This window comes from Stegostoma tigrinum, chromosome 15 (assembly GCF_030684315.1).
Source record: "Stegostoma tigrinum isolate sSteTig4 chromosome 15, sSteTig4.hap1, whole genome shotgun sequence".
Lineage (NCBI taxonomy): Eukaryota > Metazoa > Chordata > Chondrichthyes > Orectolobiformes > Stegostomatidae > Stegostoma > Stegostoma tigrinum.
In genome coordinates, this window is record NC_081368.1 from 1,613,158 (window position 1) to 1,639,630 (window position 26,473).

General features: G+C 44.8%; 1 protein-coding gene across 1 annotated transcript; it reads left to right on the plus strand.

The window, feature by feature from the left end:
- The first annotated feature begins 732 nt into the window (after window positions 1-732).
- On the plus strand, window positions 733-15,417 carry LOC125458914 (CD40 ligand-like). Its single transcript, XM_048544750.2, has 5 exons — window positions 733-966; window positions 1,663-1,797; window positions 3,024-3,084; window positions 6,964-7,056; window positions 13,107-15,417. Exons 1-5 carry the CDS (start codon window positions 736-738, stop codon window positions 13,517-13,519), a joined length of 933 nt encoding a protein of 310 aa, XP_048400707.1. The 5' UTR covers window positions 733-735; the 3' UTR covers window positions 13,520-15,417.
- The last annotated feature ends 11,056 nt before the right edge of the window (window positions 15,418-26,473 follow it).

Sequence of the window (26,473 nt, forward strand, 5' to 3'; positions counted from 1 at the left end):
TGACATTGACGAATTGTATTCAGTACTGGCCTTGTTGGAAGTGTAATTTCTCCATCAGTGTTTTAGAAGAAGCTGCGCAATGTTATTGGGCACATTGACACCGTTTGCTAAGGAGATATGAATTCAACTCTACAAGAGTGCACTGACAGTCAGCAAAGATTACTTTAGTAAGTGAGAATGTGGGTGTTCCAGCTGCAAGTTCTCTGGTTCAGAAAAGCTGTGTAAAGCAAACATGAAAATGGAATGAAGAAGCTGCGGGAGAAAGGTGATGCTGACACCGCTTTTAGGTTTTGAAATGTTGGACCTCTCACTGCAACTTCTCAGCTGTTCTGACATCACAAAGATTGAAAAGTAAAAACCTTGCTTGGAAATAAGTTAGGAAACAAATCATCCTGTAAATGGGAAAAAAGTAACTTTACAAACCAAAAAAGTTAGAAATAGACAAATAACTAATACAGGAAATACCAATTGATGAAGAGATTAACTTCGAGTATTGGTTTCAAACAACAGAACTGGATTAAAGAGGCGACTAAGACAAGATCCTGTTTCATGTGATCTAGTGAGAGGGGAAACTGAAGGTGAACATTGAAGAGGGCTTTGCTACCACTAGCTACTCTATAAACCTGACCACGCCGAAACATATTTTCCAGGCAGGAAGTGTGGGGTTGGAGAACGGTGCCGTGTGCGGTATAACTTGGTGAGTTTCCTGAAAGGTGTGAGATGACAAGAGATTGAATGCTGCGCGGAGGTCACTCCAGTCTGAGAGAGGGCACTGTTTTCACTGTCTCTGCAGCCGTTGAGAACATGAACGAAGCATCACGCAAGTCTCCGGAGGAGCAGAGAGCTGGCCAGCAGCAAGCCTCTATAGCAGTGCGAGCCTTCATCTACCTTCTGGCTGCGTTCCTGCTCGCTCATATGGTCTCAAGCGCTTTACTCTACGTCTACTTCTCAATCAAACTGCAGAAGGTGAGAGAAAACGGGCCAGAGCTTCTGCCCAGCTGTTAGATCTACTGCTGAGCTCTCTCGGGTCAACCCCACCGTCTGTCTTTAATATTGTGTCCCTGTCTGCAGTTGGATATTGTAAAATATTTTCTAAATTCAGGGAAATTACACCTAAACCCCCAATGGCGCTCTATGTAAAACCACTTTGGGAGTTTATCTTTAAACAAAAATCCAGGAAAATGCTGCTTACTGTCCGGGATAATGACTCTCAAAAGTAAAACGGTGATCATTTAAAACTTGCAAGCACCAGGAAAATTGAGCTTTTTTTTGAATAGTTCATGCTGGATTAACCCGAGACAAAACGTGCCCTCCTTGTGGAGGTTCATTGGACACATAGAACATAGAACATAACAGAACAGGCCCTTCGGCCCTTGATGTTATGCCGACCTGTCATACCGATCTCAAGCCCATCTAACCTACACTATTCCATGTACGTCCATATGTTTATCCAATGACGACTTAAATGTACCTAAAGTTGGCGAATCACACAGCAGACTAAAGGTGGTATCTGAGGGTATATTAGAGGAGACACTTAGGAAGGTAAGGGGTTGGGGGCGATGGGTTACACTGAGGGGCGGTCACTCTCGTTCTGTCCTTTCAACATTCCCCGCATCAATGGGCTGGTTTGTATGTTGTTCCTTTTTTCTCATTTCCCAAAAGGTTCAGGACATAATGAACACGGAACCAGAATCTATGTTCCTGCAGATTCTAAAAAAGTGTGAAAGTAAGGATCAGATCGAGAAGAACAAACATTTCTGTGAAGGAGAAAGATATCGGTTCCAGCACTTCTTAAAGGTAATGACATGACATTTCATCCAACATAGACCAACTTTCTAGTAACAGAAAATGACCTGTTTCTTGTACAAATGGTTCCATTAGTGTGATCACTATGTCAATCTTTAGATGTGTCTAAATTCGATGATTTAAAGTGGGTCAAACTGCACAAAAACAGAACTATTTGTTTCTGCTTTTGAAGATTGACAGCAAGATTAGGATCACCATTTTAAACATTGAATCGAATTCAGGGGCTTAGTTCTTCAGTGAGTCCACCAGGGAATTATGGAATTCTGCTAGTTCTGAAGATGTAGAATTAACAGCGAGCAGAATTCAGACCAGTCAATGTGTTAATAAGAACACCAGGGGCAACATTTCATTTCTGTCCAAGCTGTGTGCGTACAGAGGCTGGTCATAGAGTGTAAAAGAATGGCCTTTAAGATTGTGGAGCCAGGGACCTGTGGGCAGCAGGGTCTGGGAGAATGTCATTTGGAGATGGGGAGGGTGATGAGCTGTAGGAGATTTTAAATTATAGTCTCTTACCTTGTTATAATGTTGGAAGCATTTGATAAAACCTTGTTCCAGGAAAGAAATGGTTCATTGAGAGACTTGGTGAATTGTTTAGTATTGTGTGTGACTGCTGGTGCAGAGCTGAGGGAGTCACAGGGTGGGGGTGGTGCAGAAAGGTTGAAGATCATTCCTCCTTCAACTAACTTCACCAAAGCCACAAAGAGCTGGTACCGTGTCTAGCTCTTCCTGGAGCACTGCCTAACCTCTGTAAGCACACACTGTGCCCCTCCCCAGCTGTAAGTTTAGGATGTGCCTGAGGTACAGCAAGGTGCCATACAAAGTCATGGCTTCCCCATTTGGACTGGGACGTGTTTGATTCAACAACAAGCAGGGAACTTTAGGACAACAGAATATTAAAAGCACTGTTTGCTTTATCTAGGGGTGGATTGTAAAAAGGAATCTTGACTCTGAAGTTGGTGTAGTTATTTTTCAGCATCAAAGAAGGATCACACAGACTGAGAGTGCAATGGGATAAATAACCTCATTTCTGCCCTTTCTCAAATAAAAGCCAAATCCTGCCACTGCTGCAAATCTGAAAGAAGTACAGAGAGTGCTGGAGCTAGCCTGGCAGTGTGTGTGGATCTGAGAGATGCTGCAGGACCTGCTGAGCTTCTCCAGCATTCTCTGTCCCTGACTCCATGCTTCCTCATACTCACAGTGTTTTTCTCTTATTTCAGTACCTAGTGAACAACACTGAAGAACATCACCATGAAGGCCCAAGACAAGAAATGCAGATAGGTAACTCCCAGCTCATCCCACTCTCTTATTCCTGATAATCTAACATAAGCTTCACAAAGGAGTCTACAGAACGTAGATAAGGCCTTAATGACCATTTCTCCATCAATAAGATGGGTTGATGGCTTCAATTCTGGGCATGTCCGCTAGCTAATGGATATTAGGATGAATTTGGTGCTAAGCTGCCTCACTGTGGCCTAGTCTAATGATGTTGGCACTTTGTTAAAGCAATCAAAAAGACAACTGTAAACTGATGAAATTTCAGGTCAGCTACAAAGTAGAAATTTATGAGACATCATCTTTTTAATAACAGTGTAACTTATCAAACTAAACCTAAGGAGTGGTGTGTGTGTGTGTGTGTGTGTGTGTGTGTGTGTGTGTGTGTGTGTGTGTGTGTGTGTGTGTGTGAGTGAGACAGTGTGTGTGTGTGTGTGTGTGTGTGTTTGTGTGTGTGTGTGAAAGACAGAGAGTGTGTGTGTGTGTGTGGGTGTGAGTGTGCGTGAGTTAGCGAGTATTAGAGAGTGTATGTGTGTGTGTGGGGTGAGGTGTGTGTGTGGGTGTGAGTATTAGTGTGGGACAGTGAGTGTGTGTGTGAGTGTGTGTGGGTGTGTGTGTGAGTGTGTGTGTGTGTGTGTGCGAGTTAGTGAGTGTGAGAGAGAGTGTGTGTGTGGGGGGGGTGGGGTGTGTGTGGGTGTAAGTATTAGTGTGGGACAGAGAGTGTGGGTGTGTGTGTGTGTGGGTGGGTGGGTCGGTGTGTGGAAGTGGGAGGTATATATTAAACAGATCCCACCACTGTCCAAGCCTGTAGCCAGTGATCCAGCCTGGAATGGGTTGCCCGAGTGTGGTCTGTTGGTAATGTTGGTGCCTCGGAGCATCACTGTTTGACTGACTTCATAGAATGTTGTAGAGGGAGGTGGAAACTCTCCTCTTTCCAAGGCAGCCTTGGGTTTAATATGACTGACTAACTTATTCAGAGATAACAAGGTATAGAGCTGGATTAACACAGCAGGCCAAGCAGCATCTTAGGAGCAGGAAAGCTGACGTTTCGGGCCTAGACCCTTCTTCAGAAAAGATGTAAACCCTTTCTGAGGAAGGGTCTAGGCCCGAAACGTCAGCTTTCCTGCTCCTAAGATGTTGCTTGCCCTGCTGTGTTCATCCAGCTCTACACCTTGTTATCTCGGATTCTCCAGCATTGGCAGTTCCTACTATCCCTGAAACTGATTCCAGTGGGTATCAGTGTGAAGTCACATACAAGTCTGAACAGCTAAATGCAGCAAATATCCTTTAATTCATTCCAACACTTTGATGAAGGATTTGTATTTTACGACAGCCCTAGTTTGCAATTGCCTTATTTTAACTGAATTGAAAATCTCCAACAGCCAATGAGAGGAGCTGTACAGTATCATGATAAGAGCCAAGTCACAACTGTGCTCTCAGAAACATTAGAAACATTTTCAAAAACCTCACCAACTGATTTCAGGGGAGATTTGTTTCCTAAATTAATCACCAGTGAAATGTAAAAGCAGAGAGTGGCTGCTTCAGCTGGAGTTTAGAAACCAGCTTTGATCTCAGGGATAAATTAAACTCTCAGCCTCAGTTACAGTCAGAAGCCAAGTCGCTGCATGTTGCAGGTTATGGCTGTCAGCGTGCCACTTCACCCAGCAAGAAACAGGTTCAGAAACTATAAAGCCACTGTGAGAAAGCCATAAGGGTAATGTGTGATAGTCAGGGGCCTTTCAGATTCAGGGCAAAGACCAAATGTCTTTACTTCACTGATAGAGTCTACATCAAGTGTGTATTAACTTTTGATTTGTTCATGGGATATGGGCAGCACTGGAAAGGCAGTATTTAGTGCCTTTTCCCGGTTGCACTGTAGCGCAACAGTAACTTCCAAAAGGAAATTGGATAAATGTTAGTGAAAAGGAATTCTTTCCAGGGGCTAACAGGGAAGGTAAGGGTTGTGGAGCTAATCATACTCTAAACAGCCAGCACACTCACAATGGAATGAATGGCCTCTTTCCGTTATATATGATTCTGTGCCTTTGGTAAATTGAAATTAGACATTGGTCTGCTTTTCTATTTCCACTATTGCTTTTGACCGAACACTTTCATTCCTAAATGTTTGTTGCAGTTTTGTGTACGTTAGCTGCCTGTTTCAGAGCATTAGCTTTTCCAAAGCCACCTTTCTGAATGCCACCTTTCAGTCACGTTAAGAAAAGTAATGGTTGAGTGATCAGTCATTTCTCAACCCCTGCAATTTCACATATTACATAGTACTTCCCTAAAATGGCGATATATCACATTTAGAGCTGGCGATATAGCACATACAGAGCAGAAACTCATTGTAATGTTGGTAGATGCTAAGATCTGATCTCTTACCCTCTAGAACATTGATGCTTTTTGTTTGTGCACAAAATGTAGCTCAACATGTTGCTTCCTTCCAACTTCCTCTTTCATGTATATTGTGCAGCAGGAGTCTGCTGTTAATGGTGAGCGCTGGAGATAATATTTTGTCCACATTGATGACTGTAGCCTTTGCTCAATTTGTTAGCACAAACACATCTGAGCTGGAAGTGTGGGATCAGATCCTACTCTCTAGATTTAAGCAGAAGATCCGGATTGATACTCCAGTGAGGGGATATGTACTCTTCCTCCTTCTCAGCTAGAACCCCCTTAACAGGAGCAAGGGAGGTAATGCTGGTGTCCTGGACTATAGTAATCCCTAATGAACATTGCTAATACTCTAATCTGGTCACTTGCTGGTGGGAACTTGCTGTGTGTAAACTAGCTGCTATGCTTCCAGCATTATAGCAACGTCTACACTTCAAAAAACACTTACTTCATCCTTATTCCCTCATGGGATGTGGGTGTCGCTGGCTGGGCCAGTATTTGCTGCCCGTCTGTAGTTGCCCCCTTGAGAAGGAGCTGGTGAACTTCCTTCTTGAACCGTTGCAGTCCACATGCTGTAGGTTAACCCATGATGCCCTGAGGGAGGAAATTCCAGGATTTGGACCCAACAACACTGAATGAACGGCGATATATTTCCAAGTCAGGATGGAGAGTGGTTCGGAGGGGAACTTGCAGGGGGTGGTGTTCTCATGTATCTGCTGCCCTTGTCCTTCTAGACAGAAGTGATCATGGGTTTGAAAAATGCTGTCAGAGACTGTGTAAAAAGTCTTTGGCACATCATATACCACAGATATACAAACATTTTTCTATTTATGCACAAGAACAACAATGGCTTGTTGAAATGGCACAGACCAAAACAGAAACTATTCCGTGCTACACAATCAGTAATCAAAGAATTCTTTTGTTCTTTTAATACTGATGGTGTGTGTGTGTGTGTGTGTGTGTGTGTGTGTGTGTGTGTGTGTGTGTGTGTGTGTGTCTGCATCTGTGTGTCTGTGTGTGTGTGTGTGTGTGTGTGTGTGTGTGTCTGTGTGTTTATATGAGTGGATGGGGTGGTTGTACATTGAGGGCGAGGTGGGGGGGTGGGTGGTCAGAGAGAGCATGGTGGTGGGGGAGGAGGTGGGGTGGGTGTGAGAGAGGGGATGGGGAGTGGGGAGGAGGTGGGGTGGGTGTGAGAGAGGGGAGGGGGAGTGGGGAGGAGGTGGGGTGGGTGTGAGAGAGGGGAGGGGGAGTGGGGAGGAGGTGGGGTTGGTGTGAGAGAGGGGATGGGGAGTGGGGAGGAGGTGGGGTGGGTGTGAGAGAGGGGATGGGGAGTGGGGAGGAGGTGGGGTGGGTGTGAGAGAGGGGAGGGGGAGTGGGGAGGACGTGGGGTGGGTGTGAGAGAGGGGATGGGGAGGGGTTTTTGGAGCTGAAAGCCTGACTGTGTGTGGTTCTAATTAAGTTTCCTTCACTGTTGCTGATCTTGATTTTTAGGGAATCACCCTGCTCCAACAATAGGCAGCATCATCAAACTTCAAAGGACAGCAGCTCACCTCATCGCCACCAACCACCCCCACAACAGACCAGGTAAGAGATTGGCTTCACTCAAATTACTGTCCGACCGCTGCAACTGTGTGTGTGTGTGTGTGTGTGTCTGTGTGTTTATACGAGTGGATGGGGTGGTGGTACATTGAGGACGAGGTGGGGGCGTGGGTGATCAGACAGAGTATGTTGGTGGGGGAGGAGGTGGGGTGGGTGTGATAGAGGGGATGGGGCTGTAACAAATTCACAGTTACACTGGAAGTACTGAGCTAGGCATGTATCTATGAGAAGGCTGTTGGGAACTCCATGTCTGTGTAAGATCATTGCTCTTGTACTTGTGGCTGGCCCCTGGATCTTCTTTCTGCAGTTAGAGGTGAAGTGAGACAGTGTTAAAGCTGGTGTGTGTCACTCCCTACTTGGGCCTCAACATTCTGTTGATGTGTAGTTCATGCATTGATGGGTAGCTTTAATATTGGGAACCAATTGTGTTGACTGGAGACAGGGCAAGATGATTTGCACAAGGCTCAGTGCTATGGCCATGGCTTTATTAGCAAAGCAGAAATGATCTTGGAATATTGGGTAAAATAGGGACCTGGGTGATAGAAAGAGTTTTTGACAAAGTATGGAGGATCTTCAGTATCAGAAGTAGAGGTTTTGAAATAGCAGGGAAGTAACATTGAATCTTACAAAATTCTGGTTAGGCCACAAGTCAAGTATTGCAGTCAGTTCGGGTCAGTGAACTCTGGGAAGGTTAGGAATGGCCTCAAATGCAGAACTATTTGAAGAAGGGTGGAATGTAGTGACAAGGTGAGGAGGCAGGGTATTGGAAAAATTGGAGTTGTCCTCTTTGGAGCTAAGGAGATTTGATAGGGAAGGAGAGAGTGATAGGTTTGGAGAAGGTAGATAAGGAAACCTGTTCCCATCACTGATGGAGGAAGGACAATGGGGGAAGAGTTTCCAGTGCAATGTTTCTTGTCCTGGTCTGTGACTACCTCCCCAGGGCTTGATGGCCAAGGAGGGTGTGATCAGCGAGCTTTGAGAAGATTTGTAGTTCAACCTGGATAAATGCGAGGTGATGCATTTTGGAAGGTCGAATTTGAAAGCTGAGTACAGGATTAAGGATAGGATTCTTGGCAGCGTGGAGGAACAGAGGGATCTTGGTGTGCAGATACATAGATCCCTTAAAATGGCCACCCAAGTGGACAGGGTTGTTAAGAAAGCATATGGTGTTTTGGCTTTCATTAACAGGGGGATTGAGTTTAAGAGTCGTGAGATCTTGTTGCAGCTCTATAAAACTTTGGTTAGACCGCACTTGGAATACTGCGTCCAGCTCTGGGCGCCCTATTATAGGAAAGATGTGGATGCTTTGGAGAGGGTTCAGAGGAGGTTTACCAGGATGCTGCCTGGACTGGAGGGCTTATCTTATGAAGAGAGGTTGACTGAGCTCGGTCTCTTTTCATTGGAGAAAAGGAGGAGGAGAGGGGACCTAATTGAGGTATACAAGATAATGAGAGGCATAGATAGAGTTGATAGCCAGAGACTATTTCCCAGGGCAGAAATGGCTAGCACGAGGGGTCATAGTTTTAAGCTGGTTGGTGGAAAGTATAGAGGGGATGTCAGAGGCAGGTTCTTTACGCAGAGAGTTGTGAGAGCATGGAATGCGTTGCCAGCAGCAGTTGTGGAAGCAAGGTCATTGGGGTCATTTAAGAGACTGCTGGACATGTATATGGTCACAGAAATTTGAGGGTGCATACATGAGGATCAATGGTCGGCACAACATTGTGGGCTGAAGGGCCTGTTCTGTGCTGTACTGTTCTATGTTCTATGTTCTATGTTCTATGTTCAGGTTGAGGTTCTGGATGTGAGTTTGCTCGCTGAGCTGGAAGGTTCATTTTCAGACGTTTCATCACCATTCTAGGTAACATCAGTGGCCTCCAATGAAGCGCTGGTGTTATGTCCCGTTTTCTATTTATCTGGTTAGGTTTCCTTGGGTTGGTGATGTCATTTTCTGCGTTGGTGATGTCATTTCCTGTTCTTTTTCTCAGGGGATGGTAGATTGGCTCCATATCAATGTGTTTGTTGATGGAGTTCCGGTTGGAATGCCATGCTTCCAGGAATTCTCGTGCGTGCCTCTGTTTGGCTTGTCCGAGGATGGATGTGTTGTCCCAATCAAAGTGGTGTCCTTCCTCATCTGTATGTAAGGATACGAGTGATAGTGGGTCATGTCGTTTTGTGGCTAGTTGATGTTCATGTATCCTGGTGGCTAGCTTTCTGCCAGTTTGTCCAATGTAGTGTTTGTCACAGTTCTTGCAAGGTATTTTGTAGAGGACGTTCATTTTATTTGTTGTCTGTATAGGGTCTTTTAAGTTCATTAGCTGCTGTTTTAGTGTGTTGGTGGGTTTGTGGGCTACCCTGATGCCAAGAGGTCCGAGTAGTCTGGCAGTCATTTCGGAAATGTCTTTGATGTAGGGGAAAGTGGTTATGGTTTCTGAGCCCGTTTTGTCTGTTTGTTTGGGTTTGTTGCTGAGAAATCAGCGGACTGTGTTCATAGGGTACCCATTCTTTTTGAATACGCTGTATAGGTGATTTTCCTCTGCTCTGCGTAGTTCCTCTGAGCTGCAGTGTGTAGTGGCTCGCAGAGGAACTACGCAGAGCAGAGGAAAATCACCTGTACAGCGTATTCAAAAAGAATGGGTACCCTATGAACACAGTCCGCCCATTTCTCAGCAACAAACCCAAACAAACAGTCAAAACACACCCAGAGACCATAACCACTCTCCCCTACATCAAAGACATTTCCAAAATGACTGCCAGACTACTCAGACCTCTTGGCATCAGAGTAGCCCACAAACCCACCAACACACTAAAACAGCAGCAAATGAACTTAAAAGACAACAAATAAAATGAATGTCATCTACAAAATACCTTGCAAGAACTGTGACAAACACTACATTTGACAAACAGGCAGAAAGCTAGCCACCAGGATACATGAACATCAACTAGCCACAAAACAACATGACCCACTATCACTAGTATCCTTACCTACAGATAAGGAAGGACACCACTTTGATTGGGACAACACATCCATCCTAGGACAAGCCAAACAGAGACTTGCACGAGAATTCCTAGAAGCATGGCATTCCAACCGGAACTCCATCAACAAACACATTGATTTGGAGCCCATCTACCATCCTCTGAGAAAAAGAACAGGAAATGACATCACCAACGCAGGAAATGACATCACCAACCCAAGGAAACCTAACCAGATAAATAGAAAACGGGACATAACACCAGCGCTTCGTTGGAGGCCACTGATGTTACCTAGAATGGTGACGAAACGTCTGAAAACTAACCTTCCAGCTCAGTGAGCAAACTCACATCCAGGGTGTGATCAGAACACAGTGAAATGATTTGATCACCAACCTGCAAACATTTTCAGCACGTACCAATAGCAGGTAGTGATATTGCGAGAGATTCCCAATCAGCTGCATGATGAGAGAAGATTGTAAGGCCTATCTCAGAGTCTATAGTCCCCAACTATAAGGTACATGGTGTCAGTAACTCAGATGCCCTGGGTGATTTGTATGCATCACTCTGAAGAGGAAGGGGACAGACGTAAGATCTGGACAAGAGGAGAATTGCGAGAGAGAACGTTTTTACACCATGAGTAATATTGGCCACAAGGGGCTAGTAGTCGACCCAATCCATAACACCACCGCCTGCAAGTTCCCCTCCAAGCCCTACTCACCATCCAGACTTGGAAATATATCATAATTTCTTTAGTGTCGTTGGGTCAAAACCCTGAAATTCCCTCCATAAGGACATTGTGGGTCCACAGCACATGGACTGCAGCAGTTCAAAAGGCAGCTCACCCCCACCTTCTCAATGGGGGCAACTAGGGACGGGCAATAAATGCTGAGCCCTGTCAGAGATGCCCACATCCTTTGAAAATATTGAACAAGCATGGTTAGGAGAGGGAGTGGAGGTTGTTGCGAAATGACCCCAGGATGTGTAATGTCTCCCAGGTCCATCCCCCAGCCCCTACATAGTCAAATACCCATCCCACATCAATTCCTAAAGCATGGTCAGATCCCAATGCATAGTGGGTAGGTCATTTAAAAATTAATTTATAAAAAATTAAGAATAAAGTCCATACATGGGACACAATTTGCCCAAACTATAGAAAATGCGCAGGTTACAGCGTTATTGACCTGCCAGTTGTCAGTGTTATTTCTCTGTTGGGATAATGAGAGTAAGATCATTCTCTGGTTATTACACAATGTGTTTGAACCTGGGGTAGAAGCTGAGCAGAGATTTCTGTACAGGTGTGACCTTTTACATTAACCAGCTCAGCCCCCTTAAGGTTTCTGAGTCAGAACATCAACCTCATAATGACCAACAGTTTGGTTCCCAGGCCCGTGCCTATTTACAGCTTGACACTGAGCTAACCGCATTGTTTCTGCCCAGTATGACCGCGCACCATAGAGCCACAGAGATTGACAGCACAGAAAGTGGGCCTTCAGTACATCCCATCTACAGCAGTCATAACAGCTCACTATTTTCATCCCATTTTCCAGCACCTGGCCCATAACTAAAAGAATCTGTCCCCCCATAGAGTCTGGGAGGACTGCTTGAGGCCGGGGGCAGAGTTCAGTTCCATTGACTTTCTGCTCTTTTGATTCTAATCCGATGAGATCCCAATTGAAGTGAGAAACTAGTGTCCATCTCTCTACATTCCTCTAACTTCACCTTTTCCATTTGCCCGATGTCTGCCCTCACCCTCCCATTGGCTCACCTCAGCCCCTCGCCGCCATCCCTCCTCCATGTGGACCTGGTTAAAAAGGACAGAACTGATGGAATTACACTGCCTGTCAGTAATAGTGTCAATATGAGAAGAGGAGAATTGCGAGAGAGAACCAATATGACTGTTCATTTCAGACTGGAAAAGTTAGCTCTGCTTATTCTCTCCACAGACACTGCCACATCTGCTGAGATTTTTCCAGCACTTTGTCTTTATGTCAGGTTTCCGTCATTTTTGGTGTTTCACTTTTATTTGAAATTTGACAGTCATGCACCTGAATCCCTATAGTACAATGACGTTGCCAAGGTACACTCATGAGGGCAGCTCTCATCTCTCTGAGACACGAGAAAGTCTGTCACCAACACTTGGGTACTGTACCACCACATGGAATGTCAAAAATTTTGGGTCATTAGTTCAGAGCTTCAGAAAGGTGGGTGTTTCATTCCAGCCCCACTCTTGGACTTGAGCTCATATTATAGGCAGATACGGTGGTGTTGCATTGATGAAGCAGTGATGTCATATGATGTCACAGTGTTGCAGTGATGTCACAGCGATGTCACCATCCTGTTGCAGTGATATCACAGTAATGTTGCAGTGTTGCTGTAGTGATGTGTTAGTCCGAGATAAGGTGTTACACTTTGTTTGAAGCATTGAGCCTCCTCAAATGAACATAAAACATCCCAACACACTTTCAGAGCAGTAAATGAGTTTCCCTCATTTTCCAGCAATCATATTTCCTGGAATAAACACTATCTGATGTCTTAACTGATCATTACATCTGTTGTGGAATCTTGTTTTGCAATTACTTGCTCGTGTGATGCCACTTCAATAAAAATTCGCTGGCTAAGAAGTATTCTGTGATGCCTTGAGAAAAAATATGGGCATCATAGCAAATCCTTTCCAAATGAGATAGGTTCACAAGAATTCAAATAATGAGTTTTGATCACTATTGAGATGTCCTTTATGTGATTGGACACCATGCTAAAGAACTGGTTTAGAATTAAATAAAATTGTTCTGGCGACACTACACGGTCAATAGCTTGTTTTAGTTCACTTTTGGATCAGTCAACAGTGAACACTCAGGGGCTTGGGAAAGAGGCAGTCTGATTGGAACCAAGACAATTCTAAAATAATGCAAAGCTTTTAGATTCTAATGTTTGGGTTCCCATTATTGTGTTCCAACAACTAGCCTACATCAGTTAGACTTTGTTGCATGTTTTTTTTATGTTGAAATTGTGCAGTCCATTCAAGTATGATCCTTTCACTAATAAATTACTTCCTGTTCTTTTATTAGAGACCAACTTTCCCAATGACAAAGGCAAGCCAATAAAGCAATGGATGGCTGAAGGTTTCCCAGCTTTTACACACAATATAAACTATACCAGTGGTAAGCTTGTTATCACTGAGCCTGGCTTTTACTACGTTTACTGTCAGGTTAGTTTCCGACTGTCCAGCAACACGACTCTCCACTCATCCAACGCCCCATTTCTTCAGTACATCTATCTGCAAAGAATGAAGGAGCAAACCACGCTACTCATGAAGGCATCGAAAACACCAGTCGATAAAAAGCAAGCTGCTAGTTTCAACTCAATCAATCAAGGGGGTGTGTTTCAGCTGAAAACAGGAGATAAACTGTTTGTGACTGTGACAGATCCAGAGTTGCTCAGTTATGACAGTGCCACTTACTTTGGTATCTTTCAGCTTTAATTCCTTCTGTTAAAACGTGACGTTAAGTCTACGGTCAGGTAGAAAGGCTCAGGTGTTTTGCCACTGGCTCATTGTTTAGAACTGCAGAATATTTCACCGGGAATCGCCAATCCTATAATTAGCAACGAAGTACATTCCAGTAACAACAGCATTCCAATTTTTCAACATTCCCTAATCACTCCTTTTACTAGCAGTGATCCAAATTGCCAATGCCCCATCATATTCCTCTTAGGAGCATACAAAAAGTGCAGCATTCGAAAAACAGTGCAAGATCAAGAATAACGAAGCTCAGCCTCCTACTCAACTGCTCCAGTGAATTATCCCTTTCAGTAAAATGGTGCAAGAAACTGACATTAAAGTGACTGTTCCTTGCACCAATTGCCAAGTGATAATTTAGGCCTGATTGTTATCAGTTGACGCTAACCTACAGTCTGCCTTAGCAAAGCTCTGCAATAAGTGACCATTGGTCTGTGTACCTCAGGCTGTCATATCTGGTGTGGCGAACTGTGCACCCAGTTTCCGAGTCACCGGGAATTCTCTCGTAAATAATCATTACTGCTGTCTAAATCCCCACGGTAGTGGGGTGGGGACGGAATGTCAGATGTTGCTAATGAGCAGCTTGCTGGGTGGGGGGGGTGTATTTTGTTCCACTTATTAATTTGTGATTAAACTCGCACCCTTTAGCAAGGACTGCCTTCTGGCTGTAGATGCTTGTCAAGTACATCCTGTGTCTCGATGCAGCAGCCTACAGCTTGTAAACAGAAAACCACAGCCCCAGTGCACTGAGGCAACGTTAGTTACAAGTGAGCTTTGTCTGAATATGCCCTCGTGTTCTTGTACGAAACAGTGAGCAGGTTAAAAAGAGAAATGAATGTTAGTGAGCTAAAACTGAAGGAAAGCTGAGGAGGTCTTCATTGTAGTTGAAAAGTTCATTCCAAGTGTGGGAGTATCGTCATTCTAGTAAAACCGTACCACATTTGTAATTGTTCAAAAATGCATTTGATATCTTATTCTTATTGCACACATAAAGCATCAGATTTGAAAGGGCACATGAAACGCCTCAGTAACTTAGCAGATAAACAGTTTTAAATAGGCTTATTGTATTCCATTGTCCCTGTGAAGTGGTTTAGCATTCGAAGTGATGTATCTTTGATAAAGTGGAACTGAACCATAGACACTCAGGAAGTGAAGCTTTAAATCTTCTAAATAATGTGTTACCACTTCAGCATTTCTTGCTAAACAAAATTTTGTTATTGCAGACTAATTTTCCTCCCAGGTTTGCTACTGACTTTATTCTACATCAACAAAATTTGACCAAACTTGTGCCATAATAACAAGTTCCGACTGCAGTTTCAGGAGTTTTTGTTCAGCTATCTATCACAAACCAAACTCTGCAAGTTCTATGTCAGTGATCTTATACTCCTATCAAGGAGCACACTCATAGGATGCATTGGTCGGGTAATGCACTTGGAAATAGCTCGAGACCGTGCAGGGTTTTATTTTTGCACAAGCACTAATTATTCCCGTTCCCCCTTGTCCTGTGAAAAGTGTGTCACACGGTAATAGCTGGAAGTGTTACTGTGAGCTCCATTCTGTCATGAATGTTCACAAGAATGGCATTCAGTCTCCATGTGCATTTCAGTGAAAATGCTTTTTTTTGTATTTTATTTATATTCTGGAACAGGATAATTAAATTGCACTTGTCAAGTTTTTAATTACAAAAGCAGGTGAACACCTATTTCTGTCTGTGTCTGTGAGGCTAGTTGTGTTTTTTTTGAGTGTAACTAGCATTTTGTGCAGAACACAAATCTCAAGCTACTACACTCCAAAAAATAATCACTTTAGAAATGGTACGTTTTACCTGATGTTAATAATATTAAGCTATTTATTTGATTCAATTGTCCACAGTTTCTGATTGTTTTACTGTATTTCTTATTTTTGTGAATATTTATATAAGAAGTTTTTGAATAAATCAATTCAATAATTTAGATATTTTCATCTGAACTTGGAAACAAATAAAAGAGTTCTTTTTTCCTTATAGACAGATGTTGTAATGATTTTTCTAGTTTTCATGGATCAGAATTATAAAACTTAGTAGCAGTTTGTATTATATTTGTTGAGCTGGTTGGTAGATTGTTCACATCTTAATCAGGAAACTGCTGTAGGCGATTATCACAAACACACAGCAGAGAACGAGGCTATTCAGCCCAGCAAATCTGCATTGACTCTTTGGTAAAACTAATCTAAGTGACCTGACTCACTCCTTTTTCCTTTCCATAGCATTGGAAAGGTTTTGTTCTTGGTGTAGATTTCCAACTCCTTTTTTGTAAGTTTCTGTTGAAAATGCTTCCGTTACCCGTGTGTGTTACAGCTCACAGCACTCAGTGTGTCATGTGTTTTATCATCTCATTTTTTTGCGTTTTACTAAGTGCCTTGTAATATTGTACCTCTTTTTAACGATCCTGTCACTGAGAACAATTCCTCCCCTTTCTACTCAATCAAAAACCTCCATCGTTTTGAATTTCTCTTAATTTTTCTTGTACTTGCTCTGTTGAACAAAGAATAATCCCGAATGAAATGTTAACCAACATGTGACTCCAGCCCTGAAAATACAGAATGGGAGATTGTTTCCATCAATATGATACCCTATATCTGAGCTCCAGGGAACCCCAATGTTTGTTTATACTTGAAAACAATATTCCAATGCTGCTAATTATTAAGATTCTGATTGTCTTTTGTTGTCAGTCAGAAAGTTCTGAGTGGTTTGGCAGGTTTAATTGACAAATTTTGGGCCCCACACCTCAGGAAGGACATACTAGCCCTGGAGCGTGTCCAGCGGAGATTCACATGGATGATCCCTGGAATGGTAGGTTTAGCGTATGATGAACGGCTAAGGATCCTGATGTTGTACTCATTAGAGTTTAGAAGGTTGAGGGGAGATCTAATAGAAACTTACAAGATAATGTATGGTTAGAAGGGGTGAACACTGGGAAGTTGTTTCCGTTAGGCGGGGAGACTAGGACCCGTGGGCATAGCCTTAGAATCAGAGGGAGTAAATTTAAAATGGAAATGAGGGGACGATTCTTCAGCCAGAGAGTAATGGGCTTGTGGAATTCATTGCCATGGAGTGCAGTGGAGGCCGGGACGTTGGATGCCTTCAAGGCAGAGATCGACAAATTCTTGATCTCAAAAGGAATCAAGGGCTATGAGGAGAGTGCAGGGAAGTGGTGTTGAAATGCCCATCAGCCATGATTTAAATGGCGGAGTGGACTTGATGGGCCGAATGGCCTTACTTCCACTCCGATGTCTTATGGTCTTATGGTCTTAAAGTAGGTAAATCTCCAGACTGGATGAAATATATCCCAGGTTAATAAGTGAGGCGGGGAGGATATAGCAGGGGCATTGGCCGCAGGAGAGGTACCATCGGGCAGGTAACATTGTACTGTTGTTCGAGAAGGGAGCAAGAGATAAACCAGGAAACTACAGGCCAGCCAGTCTAACCTGTAAGGTAGGGAAATGGTTGGAAACAATTCTGAGCGACAGAATTACTCTGCATTTGGAGAGGCAGGGATTAATCATGAACTGTTAGAATGGTGTTGTTAAAGGGAGGCTGTGTCTGACCAACTTGATTTGAATTTTTTGAAGAGGTGACCAGGTGTATAGGTGACGGCAGTGTGTTTGATGTCACCTACTTCAGCACAGCTTTTGATAAGGTCCCTCATGGGAGACTGATAGTGAAGGTAAGAGCCTGTGGGGTCAAAGGAAATTTGACAGATTGGATCCAGAATTGGCTGAGGGACAGGGACCAGCGAGTGATGGTTGATGGTGTTTTTCTGACTTGAAGTCTCTGTCCAGTGGGGTCGTACCGGAGTCACTGTTGAGACCCTTGCTGTTTGTGGTTAATATAAATGATTTAAACTTGAATTGGGCTGATCACTGGAAAATAAAATTCAATCCAGTTAAGTGTGAGGTGATGCACTTGGGCCGGACAAACAAGGCGAGGGAGCACATGAACAGTAGGACCGTGGGAAGCACTGAGGATCAGGGGGACCTTGGTACCCTTGTACACCGGTCCCTTAAAGTGGACAAAGCAGGAAAGGCATATGGGATAGTTGCCTTAACGAGCCAAGGCCTTTGGTTTAAGAGCAGAGAGGTGATGCTGGAAGTGTATAAAATGTTGGTTAGGCCACCGCTGAGTATTGTGGACAGATCTGGAATTGTCATTGCAGGTGGGTAGTGAGAGCACTGGAGAAGGTGCAGAGGAGATTTACCAGGAAGTTGCCTGGGCTGGAGAGTTATGAAGTGAGATTGGACAGCCTGGGGTTGGAGCACAGGAGACTGTAAAGGGACATAATTGAGATGTATAAAATTATGAGGATCACAGACAGGAAGGAACCTGTCCCTTTAGTGGAGGGAGCAATGACCAGGGTGCATAGATCTAAGGTAATAGATAGGAGGTTTAGAGAGGAACGTTTTATACCAGAGGGCAGTGAAAATCTGGAACTGACTGCCTGGAAGGGTGGGAGAAGCAGAAAACCTCATCATATTAAAGAAGGATTTAGATTTGTTGTTCGATGCCATGGCATGCAAGGTTATGGGCCATGTACTAGATAATGTGATCAGAATAGTTATGCAGTGCTTTTTGACTTGATGGGTTGAAGGGCCTTTTTTCTGATGACAATCTCCTTGATTCTATGTCCAAGAAATCCTCATCCATCAGTGCTAGTGTGTCCAAATCCTGGTACTCCATCCCTGATTGGGTGTGGGGTTGGGGGTGTTATAGGTCTTTGAGACAGTTAACACCCTGAAAGGCATTCACTGACTGTGGAGTGATATTTTGTGGAATGTTGTGGGTTTAATCTCTCAGTAAGTCCCTGGATTTTGCACTTTGTCTTTGTTGAAAAATGATACCTGAGCCAGATTGCAATCTGTTCCAGGATCATTGCAGATCTCACACCATCGAGTATTCTGACCATCCCTTGGGGGTCTTTGTATGTGTGTGTGAGAGAGAAAGAGAGAGAGAGATGAGGGCGGGGGGTTGGGGGACAGTTGTGTAAATGGATGGAGAAATGCGAGGGGTCACAGGGGGTGATAGCAGTTTCGAAGTAGATATCCCATAAGCAGGATGAGGAAAAGGACGCTGGGCGATGGGGCAAGGGGGTGATACTATCAATGGGGGAACGAGACAAGGGAATTTCCAAATCAGAAACGGTTCACAAAATGTTAAGAAAGAAAAAAATTCCAACTGTAGCGAGGGATTAGAGGTTCCCATTCTAAAATGGAAACAGTATTGTGAGGAAGGTATGAAATCTTGTCAGTCACATTCAGTTCCCCCATGGCCAGAATCTCCCATACAGAGCTCAATGATTCACGTTCCTCCACTCAACATGTTCTTATCAATGACATTTCAATCAGAATTTTCTCATGGTCCCTACAACGGAAAATGCACAGAGCTGACACATTGTAGGGCACGACCATTAGAGAATGCAGTCTCATCTTCACTTTCCTGTTGCAAAATACAAGTAACAGGAAAAATGTACATCACAAGAAACCAAAGGGACCACTGAGCTAGAGAAGAAATATGACTGTTGAGTGCCTAATGAGGCCACACCTCTGCCTACATATCATCACTAACTCTGTAATAGAGCGAGTTCCAACATTCAAGTTTAACAAGAACGGGAGTTTTGCTATTTCTAAAAGAATTTTGCATTTACATCGAGTATTTCATGATTCCAGGATATTCCACAGTGCTTTATCATAAATGATGTATTTCTGCCTTAATCAGCATTCCCAAAATATTACTCCTAACTGGTCAAGAGCCTTGGGTTGGCTTATTGCTTTGAAAGTGTTATGTAGATGCAAAATGTTTTGTTGTCAAGCTGTTGAACAAATTATTTGTCTCATTGCTACTTGTGAGAGGCATTGTTTTGCACAAATGGCCTCCATCATTCCCTACTTTCCCACAGTAACTGCTCTTCAAAAAAGGCTCAATGGCTGTAAAACACTTTGAGACACCCTGAAAAGGGTGCTACATGAATGCAGGGTAACCTTTCAGTGATGAATGCAGGCAAACTCTACTCTGTAGCTGGGCAACAGGCTGATGTTTCAATTTAGGGCTGAGTGGCTGAGCCTACGAAGGCACTAAGGGAGGATTTGAAAACTGGAGGAATTAATTGCATAGTTAGCAATTTCTGTTGGTGAGGTTTAACATCTGTAGCCACTGAAGATAAACTTGAGCTATAAAAATATTACACACAACGAGCTGTGTTGGTGACTCAGTCAGGTAAGCATACTACACTCAGGCAAAAAAAAGTTCATGAAAGCGATAAAATTTACCAAATAGTGCAGGTCTTTAAAAATTATGAAAGCGCTTTTTGATCTTTTAGATGTAGGCTCTTCTCTTGCAAAACCAAACAATCCACAATTAATCCCCAATAAATCCTATCACGAATTCAGGAGAAATTTCCAAATCATTCAGAAAAATTGGGGTCTCGCACTCCCACAGGGAGTTGGGGGGGTGGTGGATGAGGGTCTCACTCCCACAGGGAGTTGGGGGGGTGGTGGATGAGGGACTCACTCCCACAGGGAGTTGGGGGGGTGGTGGATGGGGGACTCACTCCCACAGGGAGTTGGGGGGGTGGTGGATGAGGGACTCACTCCCACAGAGAGTGGGGGGTGGTGGTGGATGGGGGACTCACTCCCACAGAGAGTGGGGGGTGGTGGTGGATGAGGGACTCACTCCCACAGGGAGTTGGGGGGGTGGTGGATGAGGGACTCACTCCCACAGGGAGTGGGGGGTGGTGGTGGATGAGGGACTCACTCCCACAGGGAGTGGGGGGTGGTGGTGGATGGGGGACTCACTCCCACAGGGAGTTGGGGGGGTGGTGGATGGGGGACTCACTCCCACAGAGAGTGGGGGGTGGTGGATGGGGGACTCACTCCCACAGAGAGTGGGGGGTGGTGGATGGGGGACTCACTCCCACAGAGAGTGGGGGGTGGTGGTGGATGGGGGACTCACTCCCACAGAGAGTGGGGGGTGGTGGTGGATGAGGGACTCACTCCCACAGAGAGTGGGGGGTGGTGGTGGATGGGGGACTCACTCCCACAGGGAGTGGGGGGGTTGGATGGAGGACTCACTCCCACAGGGAGTGGGGGGCGGTGGTGGATGGGGGACTCACTCCCACAGGGAGTGGGGGGGTTGGATGGAGGACTCACTCCCACAGGGAGTGGGGGGCGGTGGATTGGGGACTCACTCCCATGGGAATTTGGGGGGTGGATGGGGGACTCACTCCCACAGGGAGTTGGGGGGTGGATGGAGGACTCACTCCCACAGGGAGTCGGGGAGTGGATGGGGAACTCATTCCCACTGGGATGGGGGGGGAGGGTGAATTGAAATGACCAAGGTGAACAGTGTTGGTAAAGAAAGAGATGCTGATGGTATTGTATGAATTACATTGGAGAGTTTTGGGTAACAAGGTGTGAAGCTGGATGAACACAGCAGGCCAAGCATCATCTCAGGAGCACAGATGTTTGAGTGCTGCAAAACCTGTGTTGTGTAAGTTCTGTATGGCTCATCTTGGATAGACAGCAAACTCCCGAGAGAGCAGGAGCACGACACCGTGGACACTGTCAATCTGCAATAAAACCCGAAAATGCTACCAACACTCAGCTTATCAGACAAGTTCAGCAGGAATCGGAACTACCGCATTAACGCGTAGTTTCTTGGTAACTGGGAAAATCTGGAATTGTAACAGGTTTCAAAACCTCCTGGGAGGAGGTGGGAAAGAAATGAAAGGTGTGGTCTGTAACTACTTAGATTTGAACAGGTGGAAATGGCAGAGAGATTTTAATTTCAAAAATATATTTTATGCATAAAATTATCTTTACATACGCATAGTCACTAAAGCAGTTTGACTCTGTCCAGGAACATGGGGGGAAGCAAACAAACAGTGGAGTTTGACTCTATCCAGCAAACAGAACACCAGGCATCTCCTACTTGTACTAGACTGCATTTGCACACACATGAGGGATTGGGAGGGCCCTGTAACAGGACACCCCCCCCATTTACCGTTAGCAGAGTGACCTTTGGACCATGGTCTTTCCCCACTGTGCCCTGGCAGCAGCTGCCCCCCAGCTTTAGTGTGTTCCTCAGCACGTAGTCCTGGACTTTGGAATGTGCCAGTCTGCAACACCCATTCAGGGTTAGCTCCTTGCTCTGGAAGACCAATACATTTTGGGCAGACCAAAGAGCATCTTTCATTAAGTAATCAACCCTATTCACTTTGAACATTCCTTGTGGGAATGAGTTCTGTATTCACCCCACTCTCTGAGTTTATTTTAATTATTTATTTATGGGGCATGGGTGTGACTGGCTAGACCAGCATTTATTGCCCATCCCTAATTACCCAGGGGGCAGTTAAGAGTCAACCACATTGTTGTGGGCCAGACCAGGTAAAGATGGCAGTTTCCTTCACTAAAGGGCTTTAGTGAACCAGATGGGGTTTTTCTGACAACCTAAGAATTGAACTGGGTCCCCAGTATATTACTGAGTCTCTGCATAACTAATCCACTGATAATAGCTTAACGCCACTACCTCTCTCTGGTGAAGGTGATAAAAGTGAGGCCTGGTTATGTATGCAAGTCCTTGATTACCTTTAATCCAAGGCTGTGTGGCTGACTGTGAGCATTTAGAACAGGCCGTAATAGAGACGGAACTGTATGGAGGCTTGCTTCCTGAGGTCACAGCAAAAGATGTGTAGGTTCAACCACCCACCCAACTCTAACGAGATTGTAAAGGTGGCCCGTGTTATTTATAGTTGAGCTTGTCGTGAAAATGTAGGCTTGCCTACTGTGATGGTGTGAAGTGGGGAAAGGGATGAAGTGACTCACATGTTGTAGGAATTATGGAACTAATTTTATACTTTGTTTTCTTGAACCACAAGATGTACCTTTTAAGGAAAATGATGTGAGGAGAGATTTAATTTGTCTATGATTGCAATTTTAGCAACTGTTTGGAAAATGAAACAAACTTAAAATGGAAAGTTGTCACATAAGCGAGAAGTTTGTTTTCATAGCAACAGAAATCGAGATGTAGGTGAATGTCATTCAGCTCTCAATCAGTGTCACGGGATAACTGTATGGAAGTGGCCTGAAAAGTTCTGTACACAGTGGTTAGCTCAGCCAGACATAGTGGGTGTCACCCCTTCCCATCAAACAGGGCCAGTCATTTTGCTGAATCTAACTTTGGAAGACTATAACCAATGCCTGTCCCACCCGTGCAATCACATTTTGTTTTATGATGCTAAGATGCAATCCATTAGATTCGGGGGACTTTTCCCAGAAGGAATATTCAGGACTGGATCAGAAAAAACAAAGCGTTTTAACAGGTACAAAGGAAGCAAACCAGCAGATGCCCTTGAGGATTATAGAAAGTGCAGGGGAGAGGGGACTTGAGGAAATAATTAGAAAAGCAAAGAGGGGGCATGAAAAAGCACTGGTGAGTAAAATTAGGCAAAATCCCAAATTATTGTACAAGGGGAAGAGGGTAACCTGGGAAAGAGTACGGTCCATTAGGGACTACGGTGCTGACCTGTGCATGGAGCTGGAGGGCAATGGTAGGTTGTTAAATGGTTACTTCACACCTGGACAACAAAGTGTGGGGCTGGATGAACACAGCAGGCCAAGCAGCATCTCAGGAGCACAGAAGCTGACGTTTTGGGCCTAGACCCTTCATCAGAGAGGCTTCACTTTGGAGAAGGAGGATGTGGGTACAGAGTGCAGGAAGAAGGAGCGTGAGGTTCTTGAACAGAGATAGTAGCAACTGCAGATGCTGGAGAATCTGAGGAAACAAGGTGTAGAGCTGGATGATAGGCTCGGGGACCGCTTTGCAGAACACCTCCACTCAGTTCGCAATAAACAACTGCACCTCCCAGTCACGAACCATTTCCACTCCCCCTCCCATTCCTCAGACAACATGTCCATCATGGGCCTCCTGCAGTGCCTCAATGATGCCACCCGAAGGTTGCAGGAACAGCAACTCATATTCCGCTTGGGAACCCTGCAGCCATATGGTATCAATGTGGACTTCACAAGCTTCAAAATCTCCCTCCCCCCACTGCATCCCAAAACCAGCCCAGCTCGTCCCCTCCCCCTACTGCATCCCAAAACCGTCCGCCTTCCTAACCTGTTCTTCCTCCCACCTATCCCCTCCTCCCACCTCAAGCCACACCCCCATTTCCTACCTACTAACCTCATCCCAACCCCTTGACCTGCCTGTCCTCCCTGGACTGACCTACCTCTTCCTTACCTCCCCACCTATACTCACCTCTACTGGCTCCATCTTTCCCTCTTTAACTTGTCTGCCTCCTCTCCACCTGTCTTCTCCTCTATCCATCTTTTATCCACCTCCCCCTCTCTCCCTGTTTATTTTAGAACCCCTTCCCCTCCCCTCCCTTTCTGAAGAAGGGTCCAGACCCAAAACGTCAACTTTCCTGCTCCTCTGATGCTGCTTGGCCTGCTGTGTTCCTCCAGCTCTACTCCTTCTTATCTGAGATTCTTGAACAGCCTGACATTGGGAGTGAGGACGTATTGGAGATTTTGGCAGGTTTAAAGTGGACAAAGATCATCGACATGGCCACTACCATCACACGTGGGAACACCATCCACCACGTACACGGCAGATAGTCATGTGACCCGGCCAACGTTGTCTATCTCATATGCTGCAGGCAAGCATGCCCCGGGGCATGTTATATTGGGGAGACTGTGCAGGCGCTATGGTAACAGATGAATGGACGCCACACAATGATCACCAGGAGGTTAAAATTGTATCAGTGACAATGGGAACTGCAGATGCTGGAGAATCCAAGATAACAAAGTGTGTGGCTGGATGATACCCCTCTCTGATGAAGGGTCTAGGCCCGAAACATCAGCTTTTGTGCTCCTGAGATGCTGCTGGGCCTGCTGTGTTCATCCAGCCTCACATTTTATTATCCTGGATTCTCCAGCATCTGCAGTTCCCATTATCTCTGATACTATTTTAACCTCACTGCGAAGCCTCTTCCAGGATGCCTAACCTGAAGAAGTTACCCTCCTCCCTCCAGACCAACCTCAGGGAATCTCTCTCCCACTGCAACTCTCTTGCAATCCTCTCCACCTATCTTCTTTTCTCTCCATCTTCGGTCCGCCTCCCCCTCTCTCCCTATTTATTCCAGTTCCCTCTCCCCCTCCCCCTCTCTGATGAAGGGTCTAGGCCCGAAACGTCAGCTTTTGTGCTCCTGAGATGCTGCTTGGCCTGCTGTGTTCATCCAGCTTCACACTTTGTTATCTTGGATCACCAGGGAGGGATGCTCCCTCCCAGTGGGGGAACACTTCAGTGGTTATTGAAATTCAGCCTTGGAGCTTCGGGTAAACACTCTCCAAGATATACAACAATGCAGAGTCACCGAGCAGAGGCTGATAGCCAGGTTTGGGTCCCATGAGAACGGCCTCTACCATGATCTTGGGTTCATGCCTCACTATATGTGACTCCATCCCACTGCTCTGTATCTGTAAAATCTTCCTTACTGTCCTGTTTTGTCAGCATCACCTTGATAACTTGTTGTGATCTCTCAACCTCAAATACTTATACAGTTTTGGATTGCTTGTTATTTTGGTCAGACCCCCAGCATGCAGCTCTTATATCCATCATGTTATTCCAGCCATTTAGTTTATCTCCAGCGCTATCTAATTTTAAATTTTTTATCATTATCTCTCTGCCTCATTTAATCGGATTAAAGTGCATCCCTTCACTTGTTATTGAGCTGTTGACGCTTTACTCAAACTGTCTAACACTCGGTCTCCTGCAAAGTCTTATTATTTGACACAGCACTCATGCCATTTGTGTATTTCTTTTTCTCTCTCTGACGATGAATTCAGTGCCTGTGTGCTTTTCTTCACTTCACCTGACAAAGGGGCTACACTCCGAAAGTTTGTGTTTTCAAATAAACCTGTCAGACCATGACCTGATATCGTGTGACTTCTGACCTTGTTCACCCCAGTCCAACACCTGCACCTCCACATCATCTTCAGACTAGGCAGTTTACAACTTCTGAGCTTAATGTTGTGTTCAACACCTTCAGATTGGGAACACATTCCTTCCCTTTCTTTTAATTTTATTTGTTACATTCTCTATCACCATGTCCACTATCGCCTCTCCCCAACACCATTGGGACTGCCTGTTCTTTATAGTCTGGTAGTTAGACACACCATTGATCTGCCATTCGCACATTCTGATCACTTAATCTGAGCTATCAACATATTTCCTCTCCCAGAACTCCGAACCCCTCTTCCTTCCCCTTCCCAACTGTAGCATAAATGCAGCCCCCTCCGCACTTCACTTCAGCTCTGATGAGGCCTCATCTGGACTCAAAACGTTAGCTTGCTCTCTCTGCATAGACGCTGCCTGACCCGCTGTGATCTCCAGCACTTTTTGTTTTCAATATGATTCCAGCTTCTGTAGTAATTTATTCCTAAATCTTTGCTGAGTAAGTCCTCTTCAAAGCTTTACTGCCTGATGAATTAACCTCATTTCCCAGTTCCGGCCAGTTCTGTCTTTACCATATTATAATTACTTTTAGTCAGGCTTAAAACACTGGTCTTGGACACAGACTTCTTCCCATCAAACAGAATATGATGTTATGATCACTGTCATTGAAAGGCTCATTGAACATGTGATCTTCATTTCATCCCATTATATTGTATACTATCAGGTCTGCTCCCTGGTTCATTCGAGAATGTTCTGCTCTGACCAGTTGTTCTAAATACATTGCAGGAAACTCACTTCATGGTGCATAAGATGATCTTTCTGAAAGAATTAACATTGGGGACAGCATGAGGTTCCACACAATTTATTAATGTTGGGCGGAGAGTTGAGGAATCAAGTCCTAGATCCTAGTGGGGCCTCATGTACCATCCCTG

Bases quoted from the DNA above. Each gene is read 5' to 3' on its own strand.
- LOC125458914 (XM_048544750.2), top strand. From the start codon at position 736: ATGCTGCGCGGAGGTCACTCCAGTCTGAGAGAGGGCACTGTTTTCACT. The intron at 967-1,662 runs GTGAGAGAAAAC...ATTTCCCAAAAG, and splicing joins TCTCAATCAAACTGCAGAAG to GTTCAGGACATAATGAACAC. The intron at 7,057-13,106 runs GTAAGAGATTGG...TTCTTTTATTAG, and splicing joins CCACCCCCACAACAGACCAG to AGACCAACTTTCCCAATGAC.